Source organism: Pongo abelii, chromosome 2, assembly GCF_028885655.2.
Source record: "Pongo abelii isolate AG06213 chromosome 2, NHGRI_mPonAbe1-v2.0_pri, whole genome shotgun sequence".
Lineage (NCBI taxonomy): Eukaryota > Metazoa > Chordata > Mammalia > Primates > Hominidae > Pongo > Pongo abelii.
Genome location: NC_085928.1, coordinates 145,570,366 through 145,596,392, shown reverse-complemented (window position 1 = coordinate 145,596,392; position 26,027 = coordinate 145,570,366). Strand labels below are relative to the sequence as shown.

The 26,027-nt window shown below is 39.6% G+C and overlaps 1 protein-coding gene across 4 annotated transcripts in view; it reads right to left on the bottom strand.

The window, feature by feature from the left end:
- The window catches only part of PPP2R3A (protein phosphatase 2 regulatory subunit B''alpha), a 184,923-nt gene that overhangs the window by 39,606 nt on the left and 119,290 nt on the right, over positions 1-26,027 (bottom strand). For all 4 annotated transcript variants that reach the window (XM_024245015.3, XM_054552663.2, XM_054552664.2 and 1 more), the window contains 6 exons: positions 25,711-25,867; positions 20,222-20,270; positions 17,490-17,579; positions 5,971-6,146; positions 4,767-4,885; positions 1,825-1,931 (listed from right to left, as the gene is read on the bottom strand). In XM_024245015.3, coding sequence (XP_024100783.1) covers positions 1,825-1,931; positions 4,767-4,885; positions 5,971-6,146; positions 17,490-17,579; positions 20,222-20,270; positions 25,711-25,867 — 698 coding nt within the window. The remainder of the gene's footprint in view (positions 1-1,824; positions 1,932-4,766; positions 4,886-5,970; positions 6,147-17,489; positions 17,580-20,221; positions 20,271-25,710; positions 25,868-26,027) is intronic.

The following is a 26,027-nucleotide window of genomic DNA, read 5'->3' as shown; positions in this document are numbered from 1 at the left end:
AATCTCAGCTCACTGCAGCCTCTGCCTCCCATGCTCAAGTGATCCTCCCACCTCAGCCTCTTGAGTAGCTGGAACTACAGGCACACACCATCACACCTGGCTAATTTTTGTATTTTTTGTAGAGATGGGGTTTCGCCACATTGCCCAGGCTGGTCTTGAACTCCTGAGCTCAAGTGATCTGTTTGCCTCAGCCTCCCAAAGTGCTGGGATTACAGCCACGAGTGACTGCGCCTGGCCAATCCACACATATTCTTAACTACAGCAGTGTTGCTTCTTAAGATTGGTACGCTAACCCTAATTCCTAGTATGGAAGCTCAATGCCAAAAAAACCTTTAAATCATGCTTGTGAATCCATTTTCCTATATTCTGATGCAGTCAGGCTTAAGATACTGAGTGCACGATGAATGATTTTAAGGGTTTCCAGGTCATCGCCATAAAAATGAAATCCTAGTTTTGTGGCTAAGCAGGTTAAAGAAATCTCTCAATGAAAGACAGCACTTTGCTGATGGCTTGTTCAGCACCCTCAAAAAAGATAGATAATATTTAATGGTAGAGGTATAAAATGGTACAATCTATATTGAGGATTATTTGACTTTATCTATGGGGCTGGATAGTTTCTGTTTATCCCTCTAGACCTGCTCTTCCCCTATCTCTATGCCTCAGGAGGCTGACCTGAATGGACCACATCAGAGATCCCATTTGAGACTCTGTCTCAAAAAAAAAAAAATTCATGTATCTTTCTAAATATACATAGATAGATGGAGAGAGAGGCTCTTTGGAAGAGTAAGCAAGAACATGATGACACTTGTTGCTTCTGGGGAGGAGAAGTGGGTAGTAGGAAACTTTTTACTATTTCTTTTGTTTCTTTGAATATTATATCATATGAATAGTGCCTGTTCAAAAAGTACACTACATTAATGAGAAAGATTAATTGAGGCCTTTAGAGAAGCTATGACTAAGGAAGAATTAGAAGAATTACAAAAGGAGTTACTAGAAGATGATGGAAAAAACCAGCAAATTATAAAGTTGCTGAAGTGATCCAAGGAGTCAAATTCTTGGATAATTAAATTTCTTAACATGGTCCCTTTATGGAATTATGCCCTGACTAGTAGAAATACATGTAGAAGTTACTTCCTGAACAAAACCATGTATAATAAAGATTTGTTCTAAACATGATCATCTTTATTATTATTGAAGGAGGTTTAGTTTTTTTTTTTTTTGGAGACGGAAGTTTTGCTCTTGTTGCCCAAGCTGGAGTGCAATGGCGTAATCTCGGCTCACTGCAACCTCTGCCTCCCGGGTAAAAGCGATTCTCCTTCCTCAGCCTTCCAAGTAGCTGGGATTACAGGCATGCACCACCATACCTGGCTAATTTTTTTGTATTTTTAGTAGAGACAGGATTTCTCCATGTTGGTCAGGCTGGTTTCAAACTCCCGACCTCTGGTTATCCGCCCGCCTTGGCCTCCCAAAGTGCTGGGATTACAGGCGTGAGCCACTGTGCCCGGCCAGAGCTTTAGTTCTTTTAGCCTCCTCCTTTATGTACAGGGTTTATCAATATCACTAAAACAGTAGTTTGATTGTTCAGTGATCCTGGTTTCCAGTGAAAGATGAGACTCATTAAAGGAAATGGACATGAGAAGACTCTATCAGGAAATGAGTGAAGACTGCTGGAAAAAATAATCATTTAACTAAAGTTGGCTAAATCACATTTTTATGCTATTCAAAAATGGAAAAAATAGAAAAGGATTTTGTAAGAGGGTTTTAATACTCTGGACATGCGCATTCCTGTTAAAAATTCTACAAGACATAGGGAAACTCACTCACCCTTCCTGGAATTGTGCTTGGGCAGATTCCTCTGCAACAAGAGTCTCATACTCCTCAGCGGCAAACCGGTCCCAGTCTGAGGGCTCAGGCCCATCGTTCTCAACATCCTGATTGGAAAGAAGACAGCCACAAGAAACAAAAAAAATCAAAGGCAAAGAATTGGAGATAGATCATCACACAAATGTATACTGCTGAAAAAATCCTACCTGAAAAATGTTTCATTTCAGCAGGTTTAAAAGAGGTGCTAAGGTAAAACTCCTAAGGTAATTTTCTACACCTCAAATGGCAAAATTATAACTGTTTAGCTGCTAGGTTTTTTAGGTATAGATTCCATTTTTTTCTTTCCTTTTTTTTTTTTTTTTTTTGAGATAGAATCTCACTCTGTTACCCAGGCTGGAGTATAGTGGCACGATCTCGGCTCACTGCAGCCTCTGCCTCCTGGGTTCAAGCGATTGTCCTGCCTCAGCCTCCCAAGTAGCTGGGACTACAAGCAAGTACCACCATGTCCAGCTAATTTTTGTATTTTGTAGAGACAGGGTTTCGCCATGTTGGTCAGGCTGGTCTCGAACTCCTGACCTCAGGTGATCTGCCTGCCTCAGCCTCCCAAAGTGCTGGGATTACAGGCGTGAGCCACCGTGGCTGGCTGATTCCAACTCTTCTTTTAAAAGACATAGGGTCTCACTCTGTTGCCTAGTCTGGAGTGCAGTGGTGCAACAATAGCTTACTGCTAACCTCAAAATCTGGGCTCAAGTGATTCTCCTGCCTCAGCCTACTGAGTAGCTGAGACTACAGGCATTCCACCTACTAAGTAGCTGAGAATGTAGGCATGCCACCATGCCCTGCTAATTTAAAAATTTTTTTGTAGACACAGGGTCTCACTATGTTGCCCAGGCTGGTCTCGAACCCCTGGCCTCAAGTGATCCTCCCGTCTTAGCTTCCTAAGTAGCTGGGATTACAAGCACAAGCCATAGCACCTGGTAAGTCTAGATTCTTTAGCCTTGTAATCAGAGACATTTTTCTGGTCCCCTCTCCTCTGGCACTTTGCACAGCAGCCACCTGTAGTGACTTGTGGTTTGCCACAGGCCCGCCTGAAATGTACCTTCCCCAAGCCCCCATTCGCTGGCAAATTTTTGTTCTTTCTTTAAAAGCTAACTCAGATACCATGTTGTCTGTGATACCTTCCTGGAAACAGCCCTTCTCTCCATATCACTCCCTTTTCCCTAATGTAGATACTTCAGTTGCCACCTTTTGTTCTTGTATCTCTGCCATCTCCATATATCCAGTATCTCTTCAACACAGTGCACAGAATTTATTAAGCACTGACTAATAATGTTCTTTGTAGATCAGAACAAATATCAATAATTATACCATTTATAAAGAAAAGTAAAATTTAAAGGTAATTTTTTTAGAGTAAAAATGGTAACACAAAGAAAATAAGTGAAGAGGGAAAAGACCACACACTTTTGTGAATTTTCTTGAAATTTTATGTTTCAGATAAAATGTCTTTCCAAGCCGAACATGAGTTAGTATTGCCCTAGGGTCTAGAGTAAGTTATGCCAAGAATAATGTTAAGTTCCTAAACAATGACCACTATTAATTACTATATTTAATTCCTTTTAAGACCCCATCTCTAGCCTTCCAACATTTATGAAATTGCAATGCATTATAGGCTTACAACTGGCAATGTTTGGGGTTTTGTTTTTGCTTAGAGAAATATAAAACAGGCCGGGCGCAGCCAGCTCACGCCTGTAATCCCAGCACTTTGGGAGGCCGAGGTGGGCAGATCACCTAAGGTCGGGAGTTCGAGACCAGCCTGACCAATATGGAGAAACCTTGTCTCTACTAAAAATACAAAATTAGCTGGGTGTGGTGGTGCATGCCTGTAATCCCAGTTACTCGGGAGATTGAGGCAGGAGAATCACTTGAACCCGGGAGGCGGAGGTTGCGGTGAGCCGAGATCACACCATTGCACTCCAGCCTGGGCAACAAGAGCGAAACTCCGTCACACACACATACACACAAAGAAAGAAACAAACAAATATAAAATTATGGAGCATGTTAAATTCAATGAAACAGACTTTAAACCAGCGATAATGCAACTTGATATGCTGAGATCAGCTGCAGAATATTTGTTTTTGGAAGGCGATAAATTCTTATTTATCTTATTTAGAAGGTGATCATATTCTTACTACTATTTAGGTCAAACAGTTATGGAACATGTAGAAGAAAAAAGAATGCAAAAGCTTCTTATAGTTCACTGTTACTCAACTGCAACAGTCTGTTCTTCACATAATTTTTACTTCTTAGAGGAATGGTAAGAACAAGGGGTGACACTGTTTTTATTTTTAACATGGATCGTATGTATAGGGTCTTCTGAGGGTCCACAGGTTTGTGTGTCTGGGGAAGGATATTCAGCTTTATTCAGATGTAGAATGCATTCAAAACCGATAGCCATGAACAGCAATCATTAACATGTGAAAAGGCGTCATATTATTTGAAGGTTTTCTATCATGGAGAACTCTACTTTTTACCGTGATGGGGAAAGCTACTTACCATGGAATCCTGGAAATGAATGGTACCAGTGAATCAAGGCCAATATAGTTTCTAATACAGATGTGCCTATTGATATATTTTTAAAAGTTAGAAGGACAATTTTTTTTCCAAAACTACTCTTTTGTTTCCAGTTTGTGTATTAGTAGATGAGCTATAGAGTCTGCTCAGTAGAAAGTGCTTACACAGACACAGGTTACCTAGACCCGACGATCAGCTGTGGAGAGACATGTGCTCTAGAGGTCCTTTATTGTCTCTTTTTAGTCTTTAATGAAATGTTATAAATGTTACCTCTTTACTGAAATTCCAGCATGCAGAGACCATTTTAATATGTAGCACACACAGCCCCCGATACTGCAGCCCTCAAATAAAAGTTAAAATTATACTGTTACCTTCTGGACCGCAAAGGGATCTCTCTGTTCATGGTCTAAGTATTTCTCCAGATTAAAGAAAGTGTCATAGAAGATGTGAGCCATTCTGCACCTCTTCAGATCTCTTAGAGTTATTTTGCCTACATAAAAATAAACAAATCTGGTAAATTTCATCAAGAGCTGTTTTGGCAAGAGAAAAAAACTTTCCCTGACATCTAAAAGTATAGGTATATGTTTATTATAAAAGTCCTATTTTCAGAATAAAAAAATTTAAATCTCATTTCTTTTTTCAAGAGTATCAATTTCTCAAACCCATTTCTTTTATTAAATTGAGGTAAAATTCACTAACAAAGTTCATCATTTAAACAATTTTAAAGTGCACAATTCAGTGGCTTTTAGTACGCTCACAATGTTGTACAACTATTACCACTATCTAGTTCTGTAATAATATCATCACCCCAAAAGGAAACTCCGTGCCCATCAAGCAGTCCCTCCCCATCTCTCCTCACGTGCTTTCTGTGTCTAAGGAAAAATCTTCTTTCATCCCCCAAACCCCGCTTTCATTTTCTTTTTAAAAAAGAGATAGGGTCTCGCTGTGTTGCCTAGGCTGGAGTGCAGTGGCTACTCACAGGAACAATCATAATGCAATCCTCCCACCTCAACCTCCTTAGTAGCTGGGACTACAGGCACACACCACTGTGCCTGGTGTAAAATCCTATTTCTTAAATAGCAGACTTGCCATCAATTGCTACATTAAGGCTGGGCATGGTGACTCACGCCTGTAACCCCAGCACTTTGGGAGACCGAGGTGGGTGGATCACCTGAGGTCAGGAGTTCGAGACCAGCCTGGCCAACATGGTGAAACCCCATCTCTACTAAAAATACAAAAATTAGTTGGGCGTGGTGGCGGTCGCCTGTAGTCCCAGCTACTTGGGAGGCTGAGGCAGGAGAATCACTTGAACCCAGGAGGCGGAGGTTGCAGTGAGCTGAGATCACACCATTGTATCCCAACCTGGCAGACAAAGCGAGACTGCATCTCAAAAAAAAAAAAAAAAAAAAAAAAAAGTTGCTACACTAATAGTCAAGGAGAAACTTTAAACACTTCTGTCCTGGGAAGTCTTCTATCAAGACTCTGAAATGTTAAATAATTTAGGACAATCTAGGATTCTTTGCCCCCCTCTGATACATAGGTGAACAGTGCAAATGTCCCATTGCTTGGTCTCACCATCAACAGCTGGCTTCACTAGGTCAAGCATCTGGCACAGTAAATCATGGAATGGCAAGGGCTCAATTCCCATGGCTTCCATCCGTTCACACTGCTCCTCATAGAAGTGCTCCAGCTCATACATGGAGAGTACACCATCTCCATCCACATCCATGCAGCGGAACCAATACTCAATGCTAGGTGATAAGGACATCATTATCATGGGCCTGGTAAAGACCTTTTATTTATCCAGATTTAGTATGTTTCTTTTAAAGTAAAAGTTACATATTACGTACACTTCAGGCTTAGATATAGTTTTACAAAGTTTGTTAGAGAAAATGGCAGACCCCTTCTTCCCTTTATTTTTCCACCCAGAACCAACCATGTTCAACCCTGATTATTTTGCTTTTTACCTTCCTATTTTCAGATAACACATCTATATCGCTCCTTTCTTGTATTTATTTTCAGAACTTTAGAGGCCGGGCGCGGTGGCTCATGCCTGTAATCCCAGCACTTTGGGAGACCGAGGTGGGCAGATCACTTCAGGTCAGGAGTTCGAGATCAGCCTGGCCAACATGGTGAAACCCTATCTCTACTAAAAATACGAAAAACTAGCTGGGCATGGTGGTGCATGCCTGTAGTCTCAGCTACTTGGGAGGCTGAGGTGGGAGGACTGTTTGAACCTGGGAGGTGGAGGGTGCAGTGAGCCAAGACTGTGCCACTGCACTCCAGCCTGGGTGAAAGAATGAGACTCCCGCCTCAAGAAAAAAACCAACTAACCAACCAACCAACCAACCAACCAAACAAACAAAAAGTAGATTTCACACTATGAAAGTTGAACTTTAGTTCTTTTATAATTTGTCACCACTTTACCTACATGCCCTTCTCATCCTCTTAATACAGTTAACTTGCTCAACATTCAGAATTTATAATTTTATATTTTTCTTTTATCTATTTGCTTAGTTTTCTGTGTACTTGCTACTAATTCAACACCCAAATTCTGCCAGTTGTCTAAATCCACACTCAGTCCCATGAGGTGCTCTGTCAATTGCATGTTCTTGATGAAGTCTTCCTTGTTTCCTTCTGACCTACTCTAATCTGGGCTGCTTAGTCTCTAGGCCTCGCTTAGTTTCATCCAGGGATTCCTTTCACCTTTCTCCTATTTCTTGTTTCTCGCGTTTTCCTCATTCTTTGTTTCCTCATTATTTTGTTACTCTGCGCATTCTCTAGTAGCTTCTTGAATCAAAGAGCATGGCAGGTATATTTTTTGAGATCTTGGGTCTTTGAAATGCCTTTTTTCTACCCTCTAATATGGTTGGTATTTTGGCTAGTTACAGAATTAGAGGTTTGTGGTGTTTTGCCTTCAGATTTTTTAACTTTAGAGATGGGGTCTCACTCTGCTGCCCAGGCTGGAGTAGAGGCACAACATGGCTCACTGCAGCCTTGAACTCCTGGCCTCAAGCAATCTTCCCAAGTAGCTGGAACTACAGGTGCATGCCACGATGCCTGGCTAAATTTTCTTTTTTTTCAGATGGCATCTCACTCTATCACTCTATTGCCCAGGCTGGAGTGCAGTGGTGTGATCTCGGCACTGCAACCTCTGCCTCCTGGGTTCAAGCGATTCTCCTGCGTCAGCCTCCTAAGTAGCTGGGATGACAGGTGCCTGCTGCCACGCCCGACTAATTTTTTTTTTTTTTTTTTAAGGAGAGACGGGGTTTCACCATATTGACCAGGCTGGTCTCGAATTTCTGACCTCAGGTGATCCACCCGCCTAGGCCTCCCAAAGTGCTGGGATTACAGGCGTGAGCCACGGCGCCTAGCCTGGCTAATTTTTAATAATAATAATAATAAAAGTTCTTTTTTTTTTTGTAGAGACAGGGTCTCACTATATTGCCCACACTGGTCTCGAACTCCTGGCCTCATGGGATCCTCCTGTCTTGGCCTCCCAAAGTGCTGGAATTTTAGGTGTGAGCTCCTGCGCCTGGCCTTTTCCCTCATACTTTAAAAAGTATTGATCCATTGTTTATCCAGTATTGATGGATAAACAATACTAAAGCTTTATTGGTATCTATTCCTTTGACTATAACCCATTTTGTTTTTTGCCTCTTAGAAGCCTGCAGAGGTTTCTCTGAGTCCTTAGTAGTTTGAAATATCATGATGGCCTTGGTTGAGATCTAACTCATCTATTTGGCTGGGCTTTTCTGAGAGCCTATTCAGTTTGGAAACTGAATCCTTCAGTCCTTGAAAATGTTTGTATCTCTCTTCCCTGCCCTTTCCCTCCTTTTTTTTAAGAACTGTTATTGAGATCTACATAGCCCAGTAATGGTATAGCTACTAGCCACATGTGGCCTTTTGAGCATCTGAAATATGGCTAATCAAATTTGAGATGTTTTCTCAGTGCAAATACAAAACAGATATACAACAAAATTAATTTTACCTATTTTTAAATTTTTCCATTGTGGCTAAATTTTAAAATTACCTATGTGGCCTGTACCATATTTCATTTCCCAGTTACGTTAAAATTTTTTTGACCTGTTTCTCCAATTTTTGTATCTTGTCTCTATTTCCTATTGCTTCATCTTTTTTGGGGGAGGGGGTTTCTTTCTGGGAGGGTTACACAGCTTTATCTTCTAAACATTCTTTTTTTATTTCTGCTATTGTAGTTTTGATTGCTCAGAGCTTTTTGGTTTCCTGAATGTTCCTTTCATAAAAAGTATCATTCTGTTCATGTCCTGTACTGTAATTTCTTCTCATATCTCTCTGAGGATATTAATCACTGTGTTTTTTTTCTTGTTAACGTTTTATTTTCTCTGAAAGTCTGTTTCATCCAAGTTATCTTTCCCCCTCTATTTGTCTGGCCTTTATCTTTTGTGCAAGAGGCTTTACTCAGGTATCTAGTGATCCTCTGTTCTCTGCTCATATTTGAGAGTAGGTGCTAAAAAGCTGATTGGAGGTTCTGATCTGTGGGTTTGTTGACTCTGGGCTTTACTGTAAAATGAATGGGCTAGGTTTTTTCCTTGGGGATGACCCAGTGTCGAATCTTCAGGTCTTTATTCTTGGGCAGGTCAGTTCCCCAGAAAAGCATTTCAGTTTCTTGCTTGGAGGTTCAGGGCAGGTAGGCAGCATTCTGTTAGCTGAGTGAGGAATGAAGACTGGGCGTCTCAGCATTCAGTATGCACACACTCATTTTATCTGTTTTCAAGATCGCATTCCCATCTCAACTGTGCCCAATGCTCCCCAGTCCGGAGGCCCTCTGTTTTACACTCTTCCGGGAATAAAGCACCCGTTTTATGCTAGAGTAGAGGACATGACCGGAAGATCAACTGTTCATTTAAACAAACTTTCTATAAACTCTCCTGTTTTTGGCTTTACCTTTACCCCACCCCCACTTCGAAGGTTCCTAGTATCCCCAAATCCTGAATGTCTGCAGGTTTTGCTGGGTATATCTGGTTGCTTCTTGGTTTTTCCCTCAGCTGGCTTAGGATTCAGGCAGTCTGCTATGTTTATTTGCTTTCCAGTTTCTAATACTTTGTTATTATTTCTCATTTCCTTTATGAAGCCAACAACATTAATTGGTAATAGGGAACAATGTTTTTCTAAAGAACCACAAATTCATGGCAAAGTAAAACTTTTCAAGAGAAGGTTCTAGGAGACTGCTGTTCAAATTCCCACTTGTAGGCCTGAAACCATATTAAGAACCGCACCTTTAATGGTTAAAAGAAAATCTCCTTTGGGGAGAGAAAAGTGAAAATAAGTTGTAACTGTTGACTGTTTTCAAGTAAGTCACATTAAGATCTGTGTGTACCTTTTCTGAGAAAGATATAGTTTACATTATTGCAAAAAATTGAACATGTAATACTTGAAAAGTTTTTTACTTTTTGTTTTTGAGATAGGCTCTCATTCTGTTACGCAGGCTGGAGTGCAGTACTGCAATCATGGCTCACTGCAGCCTCAACCTCTTGGGCTCAAGTGAGACTCTTGCCTCAGCCTCCAGAGTAGCTGGGACCAGACGCATGTACCACCACACCTGGCTAATTTTTTAAAAACTTTTTGTAGAGATTGGGTCTTCCTATGTTGCCCAGACTGGGCAAAGTCTTTTTGAGAAATATATTTTAAAAATTGTATCAACTTGATGTTTAACGTTATTATTAAAGAACAAAGGGGGACATTCATTGGACCTAATGAATGTGAGGTAATAGGTTGGCTATGGTGAGGTTCAGTCATATCATATCTACTTTCAGAATATAAAAGGGGCAGAATGCTGCCCCACTGTGAAACTATTCCTGATTGTGACGAAAACCTTGAAGAGTTACATCTCATAAGCAGAGGGCTGCAATACATGTAATAATACCTGGTTGTTACACTGTTGGGACTTTTTTTTTTTTTTTTTAAAGTAATAATGGTTTTAGTACAAAAGGGGCAGGGGAGTGGCCTCTGGCCTCTAAGATCTCTTTGTGTCTTGAAATTCCTCATTACTTATCTTAAGAGAACCAAAATCAGGCAAAAGGGAATAAAGTAAATCTTGATTTTGACCAAGGATTTAACAGGACTGAAGTGAAAGACAACTTATTTTACTGTGAAATAGAAACTGAAATACTTTAGTTACTTGCATTTTCAATTAAGAACTAAGACAATCTTCTCTTTAAAATAAATAAAGCTAAAGCATACCCTTCAGTTCTTTGTTAATAGCCCATAAGAGAGAAAGAAAGTTAGAATGCAAAGATAGATATACTGCCTGAATATTTGCCAAAGGCACATAACTGCTTTTAAATATCTGAAAGATGTGGTAGATCAATCAGATATAATTCTCTGAATATTGGAGACCATAAGGATCAATGAACAAAAGAGAAAAATGAACAGGCTGCCTCGGTGGATAGTTACCTGTCCCTGAAAAGTTTAGCAGCAGGGGCTGGATGGATAATACATGCAGGACATGTTCAGAGGGTATTTTCTTATTGAAAGTACTGGATACTCTCTAAAGTTTCTTTCAATGCAGATTCTTTTTCTTTTTTTTTCTTACCAAAGTTAACTGATCTTCTCAGAGCCTAAAAGTATTGACTATTTATTGTAGGAAAATTGGAAAACAGAAAACACAGAAGGAATAACTGACCAGAGAGCACTAGTGTTAGATTTCTGCTATATTTACCACCAATATTTGGTTTTTCAAAGCATAATGATATTAATGACAAATTATATTTCTAAAATTGTAGACAAACAAAATTACTTTTTTTTTTTTTTGTGAGACAAAGTCTTGCTCTGTCGCCCAGGCTGGAGTGCAGTGACACGATTGCAGCTCACTGCAACCTTCCTCACCTCCTCCCCCACCCCTGGGTTCAAGCAATTCTTGTGCCTCAGCCTCCCAAGTAGCTGGGACTACAGCCATGAGTTAAGATTACTTCTTGTCCTTTCCTTGGACTGAAGGCAATTAAGTGCTGAGCCAGTGATTTCTTACCCCTAATATAAACTCCTGTATGCTATTCAAGAAGAAAGTTATTGGAAACTCCATTATTGCTTAGGCAGTAATTAAATGTATATTCTGTTGCATATTCAATATACATATTTTATTATTTACTACTGTGAAAAGCACTGGCCTAGTGCCCTTAGGCATAACAAAGGTGAATGAAATAGCTCCTGGAGATGACACCTAGCCAGATGACTAAGGTAGAAGCAGAATATGATAAAAACCAGGACAGAGAGATTAAAGGACATACTAAAAGAGGGTTTGCAAGAGTTTGTCCACAGAAAACAATCTACCCAGATTCTTCCCATATCTACCTCTGTTACCAGGCATAGGAAAGACTCTAGATCCTAATTTCGTATGTAGTATTTCACACAGGATTAATCACACCTTAGTGAATTTATTACTTTTTTTTACAAAATTCATTTTTTCAACCCATGTAATTCATAAGCCAGAAACCCGATTTCTGCAAAGTGGTGCCTGTTCCATTTTCTTAAATAAGAGTTTGATTTTCATTCTATAGACAGTCCCCGACTTATGATGGTTTGACTTAGAATTTTTTGACTTTACAATGGTGTGAAAGCCACATGCACTCATTAGAAACTGCACTTTAAGTACCAATACAATCATTCTGTTTTCACTTTCAGTACAGTATTCAATAAATTATATGAGATACTCAATACTTTATTATAAAGTAGGCTTTGTGCTAGATGATTTTGCCCAAATGTAGGCTAAGATGTGTTCTGAGCACATTTAAGGCTGGCTAGACTAAGGTATAATGTTCAGTAGGTTAGGTGTATTAAATAATTTTTGACTTACATTTTCAAGTGATGCTGGGTTTACCAGGATGTAACCCTACTGTAAGTGGAGGAGCATCTGTATTGACATTTTTGCCAAAATGGTGGACACTATTTTCTGCTCACACTCTGCTTTAGTAAAGCAATGTGAACCACTAAGAATAACATGCAGGGTACCTAGTAAGCGCCACTAGAAACTAAGGAAACAAGTATCAATGGGCAAAATCAGTAGTTATTTTCTTATATAATTGGCCTAATTTTGATTCTCTTAAGCAATAAGCAATTTCATGACACAAAAAAGAACTCTCTTTTAGGGAGTCTACAGTCTACTTGGAAAGAAGGTAGACATGCAAATGAATGGCATCTGGATGACAGGCCATATAGTGGTAGAGTCCAGGTTTGGGAGAGATACAAACCTGAGTTTGAATCCAAGCTAGGACACTTACTAGCTGCACAGTCTCTTAGAGCTTCTGTTTCATCAACTGAAAAATGGGACCACTGACACCTCAACTCATAGTGATATGAGGATTAAATAAGCCATTACATATAAAATACTAGTCACCGGCAAAGAATGGAATCTCAATATGTGAGCTGTTAGGAGAAAGGCAACATGCAAGGTAGAAAATGAGCACCAAAGAAGGAGGTCTAAGAAAGCTTTTGACTCAAAAAACCTTTGTTGGTAACATTCTATAAGAATCCAGTTATGGATCTCATGATGTGAAAAACTGATCTGAAGAGCTCCACTTCTGCTAATGATTACCTAAGTAGGATCATGCCTTCCACTGAGGAAATTGAGGGGAACTCCCCCCATAGAAAAAAAAAAAAACAGTTCAAAGATGCTGGAGAATTAACAGGGCAGTGAAGAATTATGGTATCCAGATCTAGAAGAAGAAAATCCAGAGAGGGGCACCTAGCATTTGGGACCATCTTTCCCTTGGGGCATCTGCAGATTCTGGAAGAGGGACCTGAAAGTTTGAGGAACTAAGCCTTGACTTACTAGTATTTTGTTACTGATTTTGGGTCTATATTCAAGAGGGATGTCAGTCTGTAGTTTTATTCTCTGGTATGTGTTTGTTTGGTTTTGTTTATAAAATGAATTGGGAATTATTCCTCCCCTTTCTGTTTTCTGGAAAACGTGGTGCAGAATTTGGTATTATTTCTTCTTCAAATGACTGTAAGAATACAGTTAAATTATCAGGGCTGGGAGATTTCTTTTTCAGGAGGTTCTAAACTGTGAATTCAATTTTCTTTAATAGACATCTGACTATTCAGGTTATGTATTTCTTCTTATGTGAGTTTTATTAATTTGTGACTTTAAAGGAAATTGGTCCACTTCACTGAGGTCACCATATTTGTGTATGTATATGTTATTTGCAGCATTCCTTTATTACTTCGTGAATATTTAATTCCCCTTAAGTCACCCTTTTTAATCCACAGATTATTTAGAAGTGTGTTGTTTAATACCCAAGTGTGTGGAGATTTTCCAGTTGTCTTTCTTGTACTGATTTCTACATTAATTCCATTTTGTTTACAGAACATACTTTCTAGTATTTTAAGTCTTTTTTTTAAACAGGCTTACCGAAATATATTTCACATATAATTGTTCCTTTTAAAATGTACAATTCAAGGGTTTTTAACATTCACAGAGTTGTATAACCATCACTACAATTAATATAGGGACACTTTCATCACCTACAAAAAGAGACTCCATACCCATTAGCACTCATTCCTCATTTCACCACAGGCTCTCCACGGATTAGGCAACCATTAACCTATTTGCTGTTTCTATACATTTGTCTATTCTGGACAACTCATATAAATGAATTCATACAGTATGTGGTGTTTTGTGACTGGCATCTTTTACTTCACGTAAGGTTTTCAAGATCTAATCGTGTGTAGTATGTATCAGTACTTCATTTCTCTTTACTGCCATATAATACTTGATTATATGAATAGACCACATTTATCTTGGGCTGATCCCAACTTTTGGCTGTTGTGAATGATGCTGCTATGAAAATGGGTGTACAAGTTTTTGTGTGGACATGTTTTCATATATCTTGAGTATATACCTAAGGAGTGGAATTGCTAGGTCATATGATATGTTTAACCATTTGAGGAAATGTCAGACTTTTCCGTAATGGCCGCACCATTTTACATTCCTATTGTAATGTATGAGGGTTCCGATTTTTCCACCTGCTTGGCAGCACCTGTTATTATCTGACTCTTTGATAACTATCCTAGTGTGAAGTGGTATCTCATTGTGGTTTTGATTTGCACTTCTCTGATGACTAATGATGTCAAGCATCTTTTCATGTGCTTATTGGCCATGCATATATCTTCTCTGAGAAACGTCTATTCAGATCCTTTGTCCATTTTTTAAATTGGGCAGTCTTTCTATTATTGAGTTGTAAGTGTTTATACATTCTAGATACAAGTTCCTTATCAGATATATAATCTGCAAATATCTTCTTCCATGCTGTGGGTTGTCTTTTTACTTTCTTGAGCATATCTTTTGACGCACAAAAGTATTAATTTTTTCTTTTTTTTGAGATGGGGTCTTACTCTGTCACCCAAGTTGGAGTACAGTGACGTGATCTCAACTCACTGCAACTTCTGCCTCCCAGGCGCAAGTGATCCTCCCACCTCAGCCTTCCAAGTAGCTGGGACCACAGGCGCGTGCCACTGTGCCTGGTTACATTTCGTATTTCTCGTAGAGACGGGGTTTCACCATGTTGCCCAGGCTGGTATTGAATTCCTGAGCTCGGGCAATCCACCTGCCTTGGCCTCCCAAAGTACTGGGAATACTGGCGTGAGTCACCACATCCAGCCAAAAATTTAAAATTTTGATGAAGTCCAATTCATCGACTTTTTCTTTTGATGCTTATGCTTTTGGTGTCACATCTAAGAAACTGCCTAACCAAGGTCGTGAAAATTTACTCCTCTATTTTCTTCTAAATTTTTTATAGCATTAGCTCATACATTTTGGGCTGTGATCCACTTGACTTAATTTTTGTAGTATGTGAACTAGGGGTCCAAAGGTAAGGTTGGTACAAAAGTAATTGCAGTTTTGGCCACCGAAAGAAATTGCAAAAACCACAATTACTTTTGCACCAACCTAATATTATTTTGTACGATATCCAGTTGTTCCAGCACTATTTATTAAAAACACTGTATTTTTCCCCATTGGATCGTCTTGGCATCCAGCATCCTTGTTGAAAATCAATTAGCCATATATGTGAGGATATATTTCTGAACTCTCAATTCAATTTTGTTTATTTTTATGTCCATCATGATACGAGTACCACACAGTCTTGTTTACTTTCACTTTGTAGTGAAATATTTCGGAATAGGGAAGTATGAGTCCTACATTTTTTCTGTACTTTTTCAGCATTGTTTTGGTTACTATGGTCCCTTTGTATTTCCATAGGAATTCAATATTCAGCTTTTCCATTTCTGGAAAAAAAATAAAAACCATCAAAACCAAAAAAAGCTTTTGACTCAAAGTAACTAGTATTTTGTTAGGAATCTGTAGATCAGTTTGGGAATTACTGCCATCTTAACAATGATCCATGAACATGGGATGTCTTCATTTCATTTAGATCTTTAATTTTTTTTTTTTTTCGTGATGGAGTTTTGCTCTTGTCACCCAGGCTGTAGTGCAATGGTGCGATCTCAGCTCACTGAAACCTCCGCCTCCTGGGTTCAAGCAATTCTCCTGCCTCAGCCTCCCATGTAGCTGGGATTATAGGCATGTATCACCACACCTGGCTAATTTTGTATATTTTTAGTAGAGACAGGGTTTCATCATGTTGGCCAGGCTGGTCTCGAACTCCTGATCTCAGGTGATCTGCCCACCTCAGCCTCCCAAAGTGCTGAAATTACAGGTGTGAGCCACTGCAGTCCAGCTGAAAATCCAAAACTTTTTGAGTACCAACAAGACACTCAAAACTCATACTCAAAGGAAATACTCACTGGAGCATTTTGGATTTCAGATTTGGGATGCTCACTGGTAAGTATAACAAACAGTTCAAAATCTGAAAAAAATCCAAAATCTGAAACACTTCTGATCTCAAGAATTTCAGATAAGAGATACTCTACTCTGTCTGTATATGAAAAGGAGTAGCATATATATGAACTTTTAATATTTTTTTCTGGGTATTAAAATTACTGGTATTAAAATTTATTTTTCTTCTGCTCATTCATGTTTTCTAAATAAATTATTACTTTTGAAATGGAAAACAAAGTTATTTAAAAATAATCTAACAAGCTCTCCAAGAAATGACTTATTTTTATTTCAACATCTTCTAAACAATATATTCAACATTTATTTTTTTAGAGTTGGTGTCCTGCTCATTATACCCAGAATGGAGTATAATGGCATGATCCTAGCTCACTACAGCCTCAAACTTCTGCCCTCAAGCAATCCTCCTGCCTCAGCTTCTCGAGTAGCTAGGACAACAGGTGTGCATCACCATTCCCAGCTATTTAAAACATTTATCTGTAGAGATGGAGTCTTGTTATGTTGCCTAGGCTGGTTTCAAACTCCAGGCCTCAAGCAATCCCTCCTGCCTTGGACTCCCAAAGTTCTGGCATTACAGATGTGAGCCACCACACCTGGACATATACAACATTTAGATAACTTTTCGAACCAATATTAAGATAGTTGAGTTAGTTATACCTGCAAGTACCATCAAGGTCTATAACCCCTCCCTCCCTTGGTACTGAGCACAAACTACAGTGTGTTGTGTTACACAAAGCAGGGATAAGAAGCGAGGCATCTAGATTTTTTGCCTAAACAAGACATGGAAAGAAAGAAATGTGTACATTAATAACTCCAATCAAGGTATGTCTGGGAGTGCCAAGGAAAAGCATAGATGATTTCAACTGGCAGACTGAGGATGTGTTCTTATACACTAGTCATCCACAATTTGCTTTCCCTCTCTAATAGTAATGGTTTACCATTTAACCAGTAAGATGATAAAACAAGTAATTCATAGCATCTATTCCCATATTCCACATGAATGCTTACCAGCCCTACTTGTCATCAGCTTACATGTCACTTCACCTTTGTTTCTGTGGGTAACAGCACTTCTCTTGATATGCCATGAACATGGATTCAGTGCCAATCTCCTGAGACGGAGAGCTCCGAGACGGAAGAAACTAAGTCTAATTCATCTTAGTATTGCCAGGTTGAGTTGGCTTCACTAGGTATAATATGCACCATGACTTTTTCAAGCTTTGTGCATGTGTTTAACATCTTGGCAAAGGAAACTCAGAAATCATACCTGGTAGGATTCCTTTTGTCTTCTTCAGAGATCAAAAACCAAACAAAATCTGCATAGCTCATTCTTCCCTCTTTCTGTATTGTTTTTCCCCTGAAGAAAACACATGGTTATAAAATTTCCTGAGCAATTACTCAGAACCATTTATCAGGATGATAGGCTAAGAAATAAAGTAATATGTCAGTTAAAATTTTTTTAAATTATAATGCTAAATGCCTCATAAAGGGCAACCCTTCCACAGCCTATCTTATTTTCAAAGGCCTAGAGGGTAAAACCAGAAGGCATTTGCAAATATGAAGAAAAGAAATCTGGTTTTTAATATGAATGCAAATAATCACTGGGATAAAATACTGTTACCTGTATTTAGATATAGGATTAATACTCATGTTAGGCATCAATGGAAGATACCTCAAAATAATAAGAGCCGTCTATGACAAACACACAGCTAGCATTATACTGAATGGACAAAAGCTAGAAGCAATCCCCTTAAGAACAAGAACAAGACAAGGATGACCACTCTCACCACTCTATTCAACATAGTACTGGAAGTCTTAGCCAGAGCAATCAGGCAAGAGAAAGAAATAAAACACATCCAAATAGGAAAAGTCAAATTATCTCTCTTTGCTGACAACATGATTCTATACCTAGAAAAGCCTGAAAACTATGCCAAAAGGCTTTCAGAACTAATAACAATTTCATTAAAGTTTCGGGATACAAAATCAATGTATAAAAATCAGTAACATTTCAACACACCAATAGCATTCAAGCTGAAAGCCAAATCAAGAATGCAATCCCATTTACAATAACCATACACACATAAAATAAAATACCTAGGAATACAGCTAACCAAGGAGGTGAAAAATCTCTACAGGTAGGACTACAACACTCTGCTGAAAGAAATCAGAGATAACACAAACCAATGGAAAAACATTCCATGGTCATGGATAGGAAGACTCAGTATCGTTAAAATAGCCATACTCCCCAAAGCAATCTACAGATTCAATGTTATTCTTATTAAACTAATGTCGTTTTTCACAGACAAGTTTTTTTTTTTTAAGAAAACAAAACAAAACAAAACACCATTTTAAAATTCATATGGAACCAAAAACAAAGCCCCAATAGCTAAAGCAATCTTAAGCAAAACAACCAAGCCAGAGGTATCATAGTACCTGACTTCAAACTACACTATAGGGCTACTGTATCCAAAACAGAATGGTACTGGTACAAAAACAGACACACAGACCAATGCAGCAGAATAGAGAGCCCAGAAATAAAGCTGCTCACCTACAACCATCTGATATTTGACAAAGTCGATAAAAACAACGAGAAAAAGACTCCCTATTCAATAAACAGTGCTGGGATAATTGATTAGCTATATGTAGAAGAATGAAACCGGACCCTTACTTTTCAACATATAAAAAATTAACTCACAATGGATTAAAGACTAAAATATCAGACCTCAAACTATAACAATCCTAGAAAAAAACCCTAGGAAATACCCTTCTTGACATTAGCCTAGGCAAATAATTTATGGCTAAGTCCTCAAAAGCACTTGCAACACAACCAAAAATTGATGATTGGGACCTTATTAAACTAAAGAGCTTTTGCACAGCAAAAGAAACTATCAACAGATTTAACAAACTACCTACAGAATGGGAGAAAATATTCTCAAACTATGTATCCAACAGAGGTCTAATATCCAGACCTGTAACGAACTTAAATCAACAAGCAAAAAACAACCCCATCTAAAAATGGGCAAAGGACATGAACGGACACTTCTCAAAAGAAGACATACAGGCAGCCAACAAACATGAAACAATCTCAACATCATTCATCATTAGAGAAATGCAAATCAAAACCACAACAAGATACCATCTCACAACAGTCAAAATGTCAACTACTAAAAAGTCAAAATGTAACACATGCTGGTGAGGCTGTGGAGAAAAGAGAATGCTTATACATTGTTAGTGGGAATGTAAATGGGTCCAGCTGTGGTGGAGAGCAGTTGATTTCTCAGAGAACTTAAAACAGAACTACCATTCGACCCAGCAATCCCATTACTGGGTATATACCCAAAGGAAAATAAATCATTCTACCACAAAGGTACATGTACTTGTACGTTTATCCAGCACTATTCACAATAGCAAAGACATGGAATCAACCTAGATGCCTACCAACAGTAGACTGGATAAAGAAAATGTGGTACATATATACCAGTGAATACTATGCAGCCATAAAAATTATGAAATCATGTCCCTGCAGCAACATGGAGGCAGCTGAAGGCCATCATCCTAAGCAAATTAACACAGGAACAGAAAACCAAATACCCTATGTTCTCACTTGTAAGTGGAAGCTAACATTGAGTACACATGGACATAAAGATGGGAACAATGGACACTGGGGACTGCTGAAGTGGGTAGGGAGTGAGCACAGTGAAGGCTGAGGGACGTTGGGTGTTGTGCTCACTGCCTGTGTGACAGGATCCTCCATACAACAAATATCATCATCACGCAGTGTTCCCATGTGACAGACCTGCACATGTACCCCCTGAATCAGAAAAGTTGAAATTATTTTTTTAAAAAAGAATTACTGTCTTGTATTAAGCCATAACTATGTTATAGGATATTATTTGGTCCAACAGCACTGCCAAATTATTCAGAAAGCTTTGCTAAAATGAGATCGTTATGGTATTACTTGTAGTTCATTTTTAAACACAGCATTAAACGTTTTCTTACCTTGTTACTGCCCCAGAGAATATCCTTTCAATAATCCTGCTTGATGAAGCTAAATGTAGATTAAAAAAATATTACAAAGCTAGTTAGAAACACGCACCATAAAGGCAATACTTTTCACAAATTTGCTTTTCACTAGCTACAAGCTAAACCATAACCATCGTCCATGATGAGAATGTGAGTATATTTTTATTTACGCATAATTTTAAAATAATTAAAAAAATAGGCAAATGAATGTGGCTGACATCTGGGAAGTATTAATATAGTTGAATGCTAAGTTAGGTCTGAACATCCTGACAGCTAAGACAAAAATATATAGGATTTGTATTGATCTTATCCAATGAGACCAATTTTCCTATAAACAAGACAAATTTTATCCTTAAACTAAATTCAAGGGGGAACTGATTGTGTAAGCTCCTAAAACAATGTAAAATAAAACAAAACAAAGTTAAAACAATGGAGAATGCTTTCAAGTAGTTTTTTTAAAAGTGACTCAAACACACTACAAACATACTTTTCTTATATTCCCATTTTATAAAAGCCCAGGGTTTAACATGATATAACGTAAGATTTTTAGAAATTCCATCAGGAAGTTTTATTCACAGAGACAATCATGGCTTAAGTTAGCATGTTGGTGTGAAAGAGAGAGAGACACGACTAGAGACCTGTTCTTTGATTGATTTATTTATTTTTGAGACGGAGTTTTGCTCCTGTTGCCCAGGCTGCAGTGCGATGGTGTGATCCCGGCTCACTGCAACCTCCGCCTCCTGGATTCAAGTGATTCTCCTGCCTCAGCTTCCCGAGTAGCTGGGATTACAGGCATGCGCCACCATACCTGGCTAATTTTTTTGTATTTTTATTAGAGACAGGGTTTCTCCATGTTGGTCAGGCTGATCTCGAACTCACAACCTCAGGTGATCTGCCCACCTCAGCCTCCCAAAGTGCTAGGAATACAGGCGTGAGCCACCATGGCCAGCCTGTTCTTTCTTTTAACAGATGCCCCAGGCAATGGCACACACACTAAAATTTCAGGGACATCGATAAGGACATTAGGGACTTAGCAGCTATCAGCATCGAATTCTTCTGCACATAGTTAGGTACAGTTAGCATAAAGGTAAATTGGTTTGGCCAGAGAAAGTTGGGAATATGTGTATTGGCACAGCTGTGTCTGGCCACACACCAAAGCTTATATAAAGACCTTCTATATTTTGCTGAACATTGGTTTATGGGGTTAATTTGTACTAGATAGAAAAAAAGAGGGCTATATAGGGAAGGCAAGGATATTTAATTGTAAAGCCAAAATCTTTTTTTAAAGGCATTTTTTAGCTTGGGAAGGTTTAGCTTCCTAAAATTGAAGATCATGTTATTCTATGTTGTCTCATTAGGGACAGTCTGGTGAGTGGATAATTATGGAGTATTCAGTGGCCCCTTCTCACTCTGTCACCCAGGCTGGAGTACAGTGGCGTGATCTTGGCTTACTGCAACCTCCACCTCCTGGGTTCAAGCGGTTCTCCTGCCTCAGCCTCCCGAGTAGCTGGGATTACAGGCACGCACCACCACACCCAGCTAATTTTTGTATTTTTAGTAGAGATGGGGTTTCACCATGTTGGTCGGACTGGTCTTGAACTCCTGACCTAGTAATCCACCTGCCTCGGCCTCCCAAAGTGCTGGGATTACAGGCGTGAGCCACCGCGCCTGGCCAACTTTCTTTCTTAAATACGCAAAGCTCTATGAAACCTGACATCATATACAACAAACCTTTGTTTTTTTTTTTTTCTTTGAGACAGGGTCTCCCTGTCGCTCAAGCTGGAGTGTAGCAGCACCATCATGGCTCACTGCATCCTTAACTTCCCCAGGTTCAGGAGATCCTCCCTTCTCAGCCTCCTGAGTAGCTGGGACTACAGGCATGTGCTACCACATCCGACTAATATTTGTATTTATTTTGTCATTTGAAAAACATTTTTTAATTTTTAATTTTTGTATTTTTTGTACAGACAGGGTTTCACCATGTTGCCCAGGCTGGTCTCGAACTCTTGGGTTCAAGTGATCCACTCGCCGTGGCCTCCCAAAGTGCTGGTATTGCAGGCATGAGCCACTGCCCCCTGCCTGATGAGCCTTTTCTTAAGATGCATACCATTAGTAACAGCCATACCAAAAAAAAAAAAACAAAATTCAACGCATTTATTTAAGATTCATACTCTGCTATATCTAATAAGCTAAAGTACCATTTAAAAATCAACAGTGCCTGAGAAGGCATTTAAGGACAGAACAGGGACAATCTTATCAGAGAACAATGAATCAATGTATCTTGGTGCTTAGTTAATATTAAATCGGGCCGGGCATGGTGGATCATGCCTGTAATCCTAGCACTTTGGCAGGCCAAGGCAGATGGACTGCTTGAGCTCAGGAGTTTGAGACCAGCCTGGGCTACAAGGTGAAACCCCATCTGTATTAGTCTGTTCTCACGCTGCTAATAACGACATACCTGAGACTGGGTAATTTATAAGGGAAAGAGGTTTAATGGACTCACAGTTCCACATGGCTGGGGAGGCCTCACAATCATGGTGGAAGGCAAAGGAGAAGCAAAGGTACATCTTACACAGCAGCACGTGTGTGTGTGGGGCAACTCCCCTTTCTAAAACCATGAGCTCTCATGAGACTTACTCACTATCATGAGAGCAGCACAGGAAAGACCCGCTCCCATGACTCAATTAACTCCTACCTGGTCCCTCCCATTTCACATGGGGATTATGGGAGCTACAATTCAATATGAGATTTGGGTGGGGACACAGCCAAACCATATTGTTCCAACCATGGCTCCTCCCATATCTCAGGTCCCCACATTTCAAAACCAATCATGCCTTTGCAACAGTCCCCCCAAAATCTTAACTCATTTCAGCATTAACTCAAAAGTCCACAGTCCAAAGTCTCATCTGAGACAACCCAACTTCCTTCCACCTATGAGCCTGTAAAATCAAAAGCAAGTTAGTTACTTCCTAGATACAACAGGGATACAGGCATTGGGTAAATACACCTGTTCTAAATGGGAGAAATCAGCCAAAACAAAGGGGCTACAGGCCCGATGCAAGTCCGAAATCCAATACTGCAGTCATTAAACCTTAAAGTTCCAAAATGATCTCCTTTGACTCTGTCTCACATCCAGGGCACACTGATGCAAGAGACAGGTTCCCATGGCCTTGGGCAGGTCCACCCCTGTGGCTTTGTAGGGTACAGCTCCCCTCCTTGCTGCTTTCATGGGCTGGCATTGAGTATCTGTGGCTTTTCCAGGTGCATGGTGCAACCTATTGGTGGATCTACCATTCTGGGGCCTGGAGCATGGTGGCCCTCTTCTCATAGCTCCAGACTAGGCAGTGTCCCAGTAGGGACTCTGTGGGGGCTTCAACCCCACATTTCCCTTCCACACTGCCCTAGCAGAGGTTCTCCATGAGGGCTCCGCCCCTGCAGCAAATTTCTGCCTGGACATCCAGGTGTTTTTATAAATCCTCTGAAATCTAGGTGGAGGTTCCCAAATCTCAGTACTTGACTTCTGTGTACCCACAGAACCAACACCACGTGGAAGCCACCAAGGGTTGGGGTTTGCATTCTCTGAAACAACGGCCTGAGCTGTATGTTGGCCCCTTTAAGCCATGACTGGAGCTGAAACAGCTGGGATGCAGGGCACCATGTTCAGAGGCTGCATAGAGCAGGGGGGGCCCCAGGCCTGGCCCAGAAAACCATTTTTCCCTCCTAGGCCTCCAGGCCTGTGATGGGAGGGGCTGTCATGATAGTCTCTGACATGCCCTGGAGACATTTTCCCCATTGTTTTGGTGATTAGCATTTGACTCCCCATTACTTATGCAAATTTCTGCAGTGGGCTTGAATTTCTCCCCGGAAAATGGGTTTTTATTTTCTACTGCATTATCAGGCTGCAAATTTTCCAAACTTTTATGCACCGTCACTTCTTGAATGCTTTGCTGCTTAGGAATTTCTTCCACCACATACCCCAAATCATCTCTTTCAAGTTCAAAGTTCCACAGATCTCTAGGGCAGGGGCAAAATGCCAAGTCTCTTTGCATAGCAAGAGTGACCTTTACTCCAGTTCCCAACAAGTTCCTCATCTCCACCTGAGACCACTTCAACCTGGATTTTATTGTCCATATCACCATGAGCATTTTGGTTAAAGCCGTTCAAGTCTCTAGGAAGTTCCCAACTTTCCCACATGTTCCTGTCTTTATCTGAGCCCTCCAAACTGTTCCAACCTCTGTCTATTACCTAGTTCCAAAGTCCCTTCCACATTTTCAGGTATCTTTACAGCAGCGCCTCATGCTACTGGTACCAATTTACTATATTAGTCTGTTCTCATGCTGCTAGTAAAGACATACCTGAGACTGGGTAATTTATAATGGAAAGAGTTTAATGGACTCATAGTTCCACATGGCTGAGAAGGCCTCACAATCATGGCAGAAGGCAAAGGAGAAGCAACAGCACATGTTACATGGTGGCAGGCAAGAGAGCATGTGCAGGGGAACTCCCTTTTATAAAACCATTAGCTCTCATGAGACTTACTCACTATCATGAGAACTACATGGGAAAGACCCACCCCCATGATTCAATTACCTGCCACCAGGTCCCTGCCACAACAAGTGGGGATTATGGGAGCTACAGTTCAAGATGAGATTTGGGTAGGAACACAGCCAAACCATATCACCATCTTTACAAAAAAAACCAAAAAAAATTAGCCAGGTGTGGTAGCATATGCCTGTAGTCCCAGCTACTTAGGGGCTGAGGTGGTAGGATGGCTTGAGCCCAGGAGGCTGAGGTTACAGTGAGCCGTATTCATGCTTCTGCACTCCAGCCTAGGTGACAAAGTGAGACGCTGTCTCAAAAAAAACAAGGATATTAAATCAGTAGGCAATAGGTTCTAGATTTACTGCTGGCAAAAATGAAGCAAAAAGGTATTATCATGTGATATGTAATTTTTTGTTTTCTGACAAAGAAAGCACACAAAATTCATCTGCAGAGACATATCTTTCTGGAACAAAATTTCCAAAAGTAAATTTTTGTGAATCCTTGAAAATAAAACTTGGCAAGTTAGAAACATTATTTTCATGCTTGGCTTTTTATAGAAATATTGTTAAGTGGGAAGGGTTATAAAGGTGTATACGTATTCTCTTTCAAACAGATTTACACAGGTGTGGATCTTATTCAATTCATCATCAGAAAATACACACCAGTATAAAGACTCATCGCTTTATCAAAACTAAGACTGTGATTGGCTACTTACTTCCAAACTCCTTCTCCTACATCTGGCCTTTTATTAATTTAATAAAAAATTATATTATCTTCACTCATCCCCTCTTAAAAATTATTGGCCTGTAGAGAGGACTTGATTAGGTTTAGAATTTAGCAAATGGGAATTTCTCATAATGAGTAGTGATAATTTATATAACTCTTTAAAATGGTTAAGTCTTAGCATCTACAGAATCACTTACCCTGGTCATTGTATCGAGACAGATCGGCCTGGCTGATGTAGAGGTCGTGATCAGTATCTAGTTCCCAGAATTTACAATAAATAACATAGAAATGTTCATAGGAGAAGTAATCTGTAATTTGGTTTATATCTTCCTCTTCTTCCAAAAGTGCTAGGGTCTGAAATTATATGAAAATAAGAATTTAAACATTATGAAAAAGCAGCTTTGGCCACTGTGCAGAGTCTAGCGAATTTCTGTTTTAAACTGAATTTAAAATTTTTTTCTGGTACCAAATCAGAAACCCTTTAATAGGCAACCTCATCCTATCTTTAATCAAC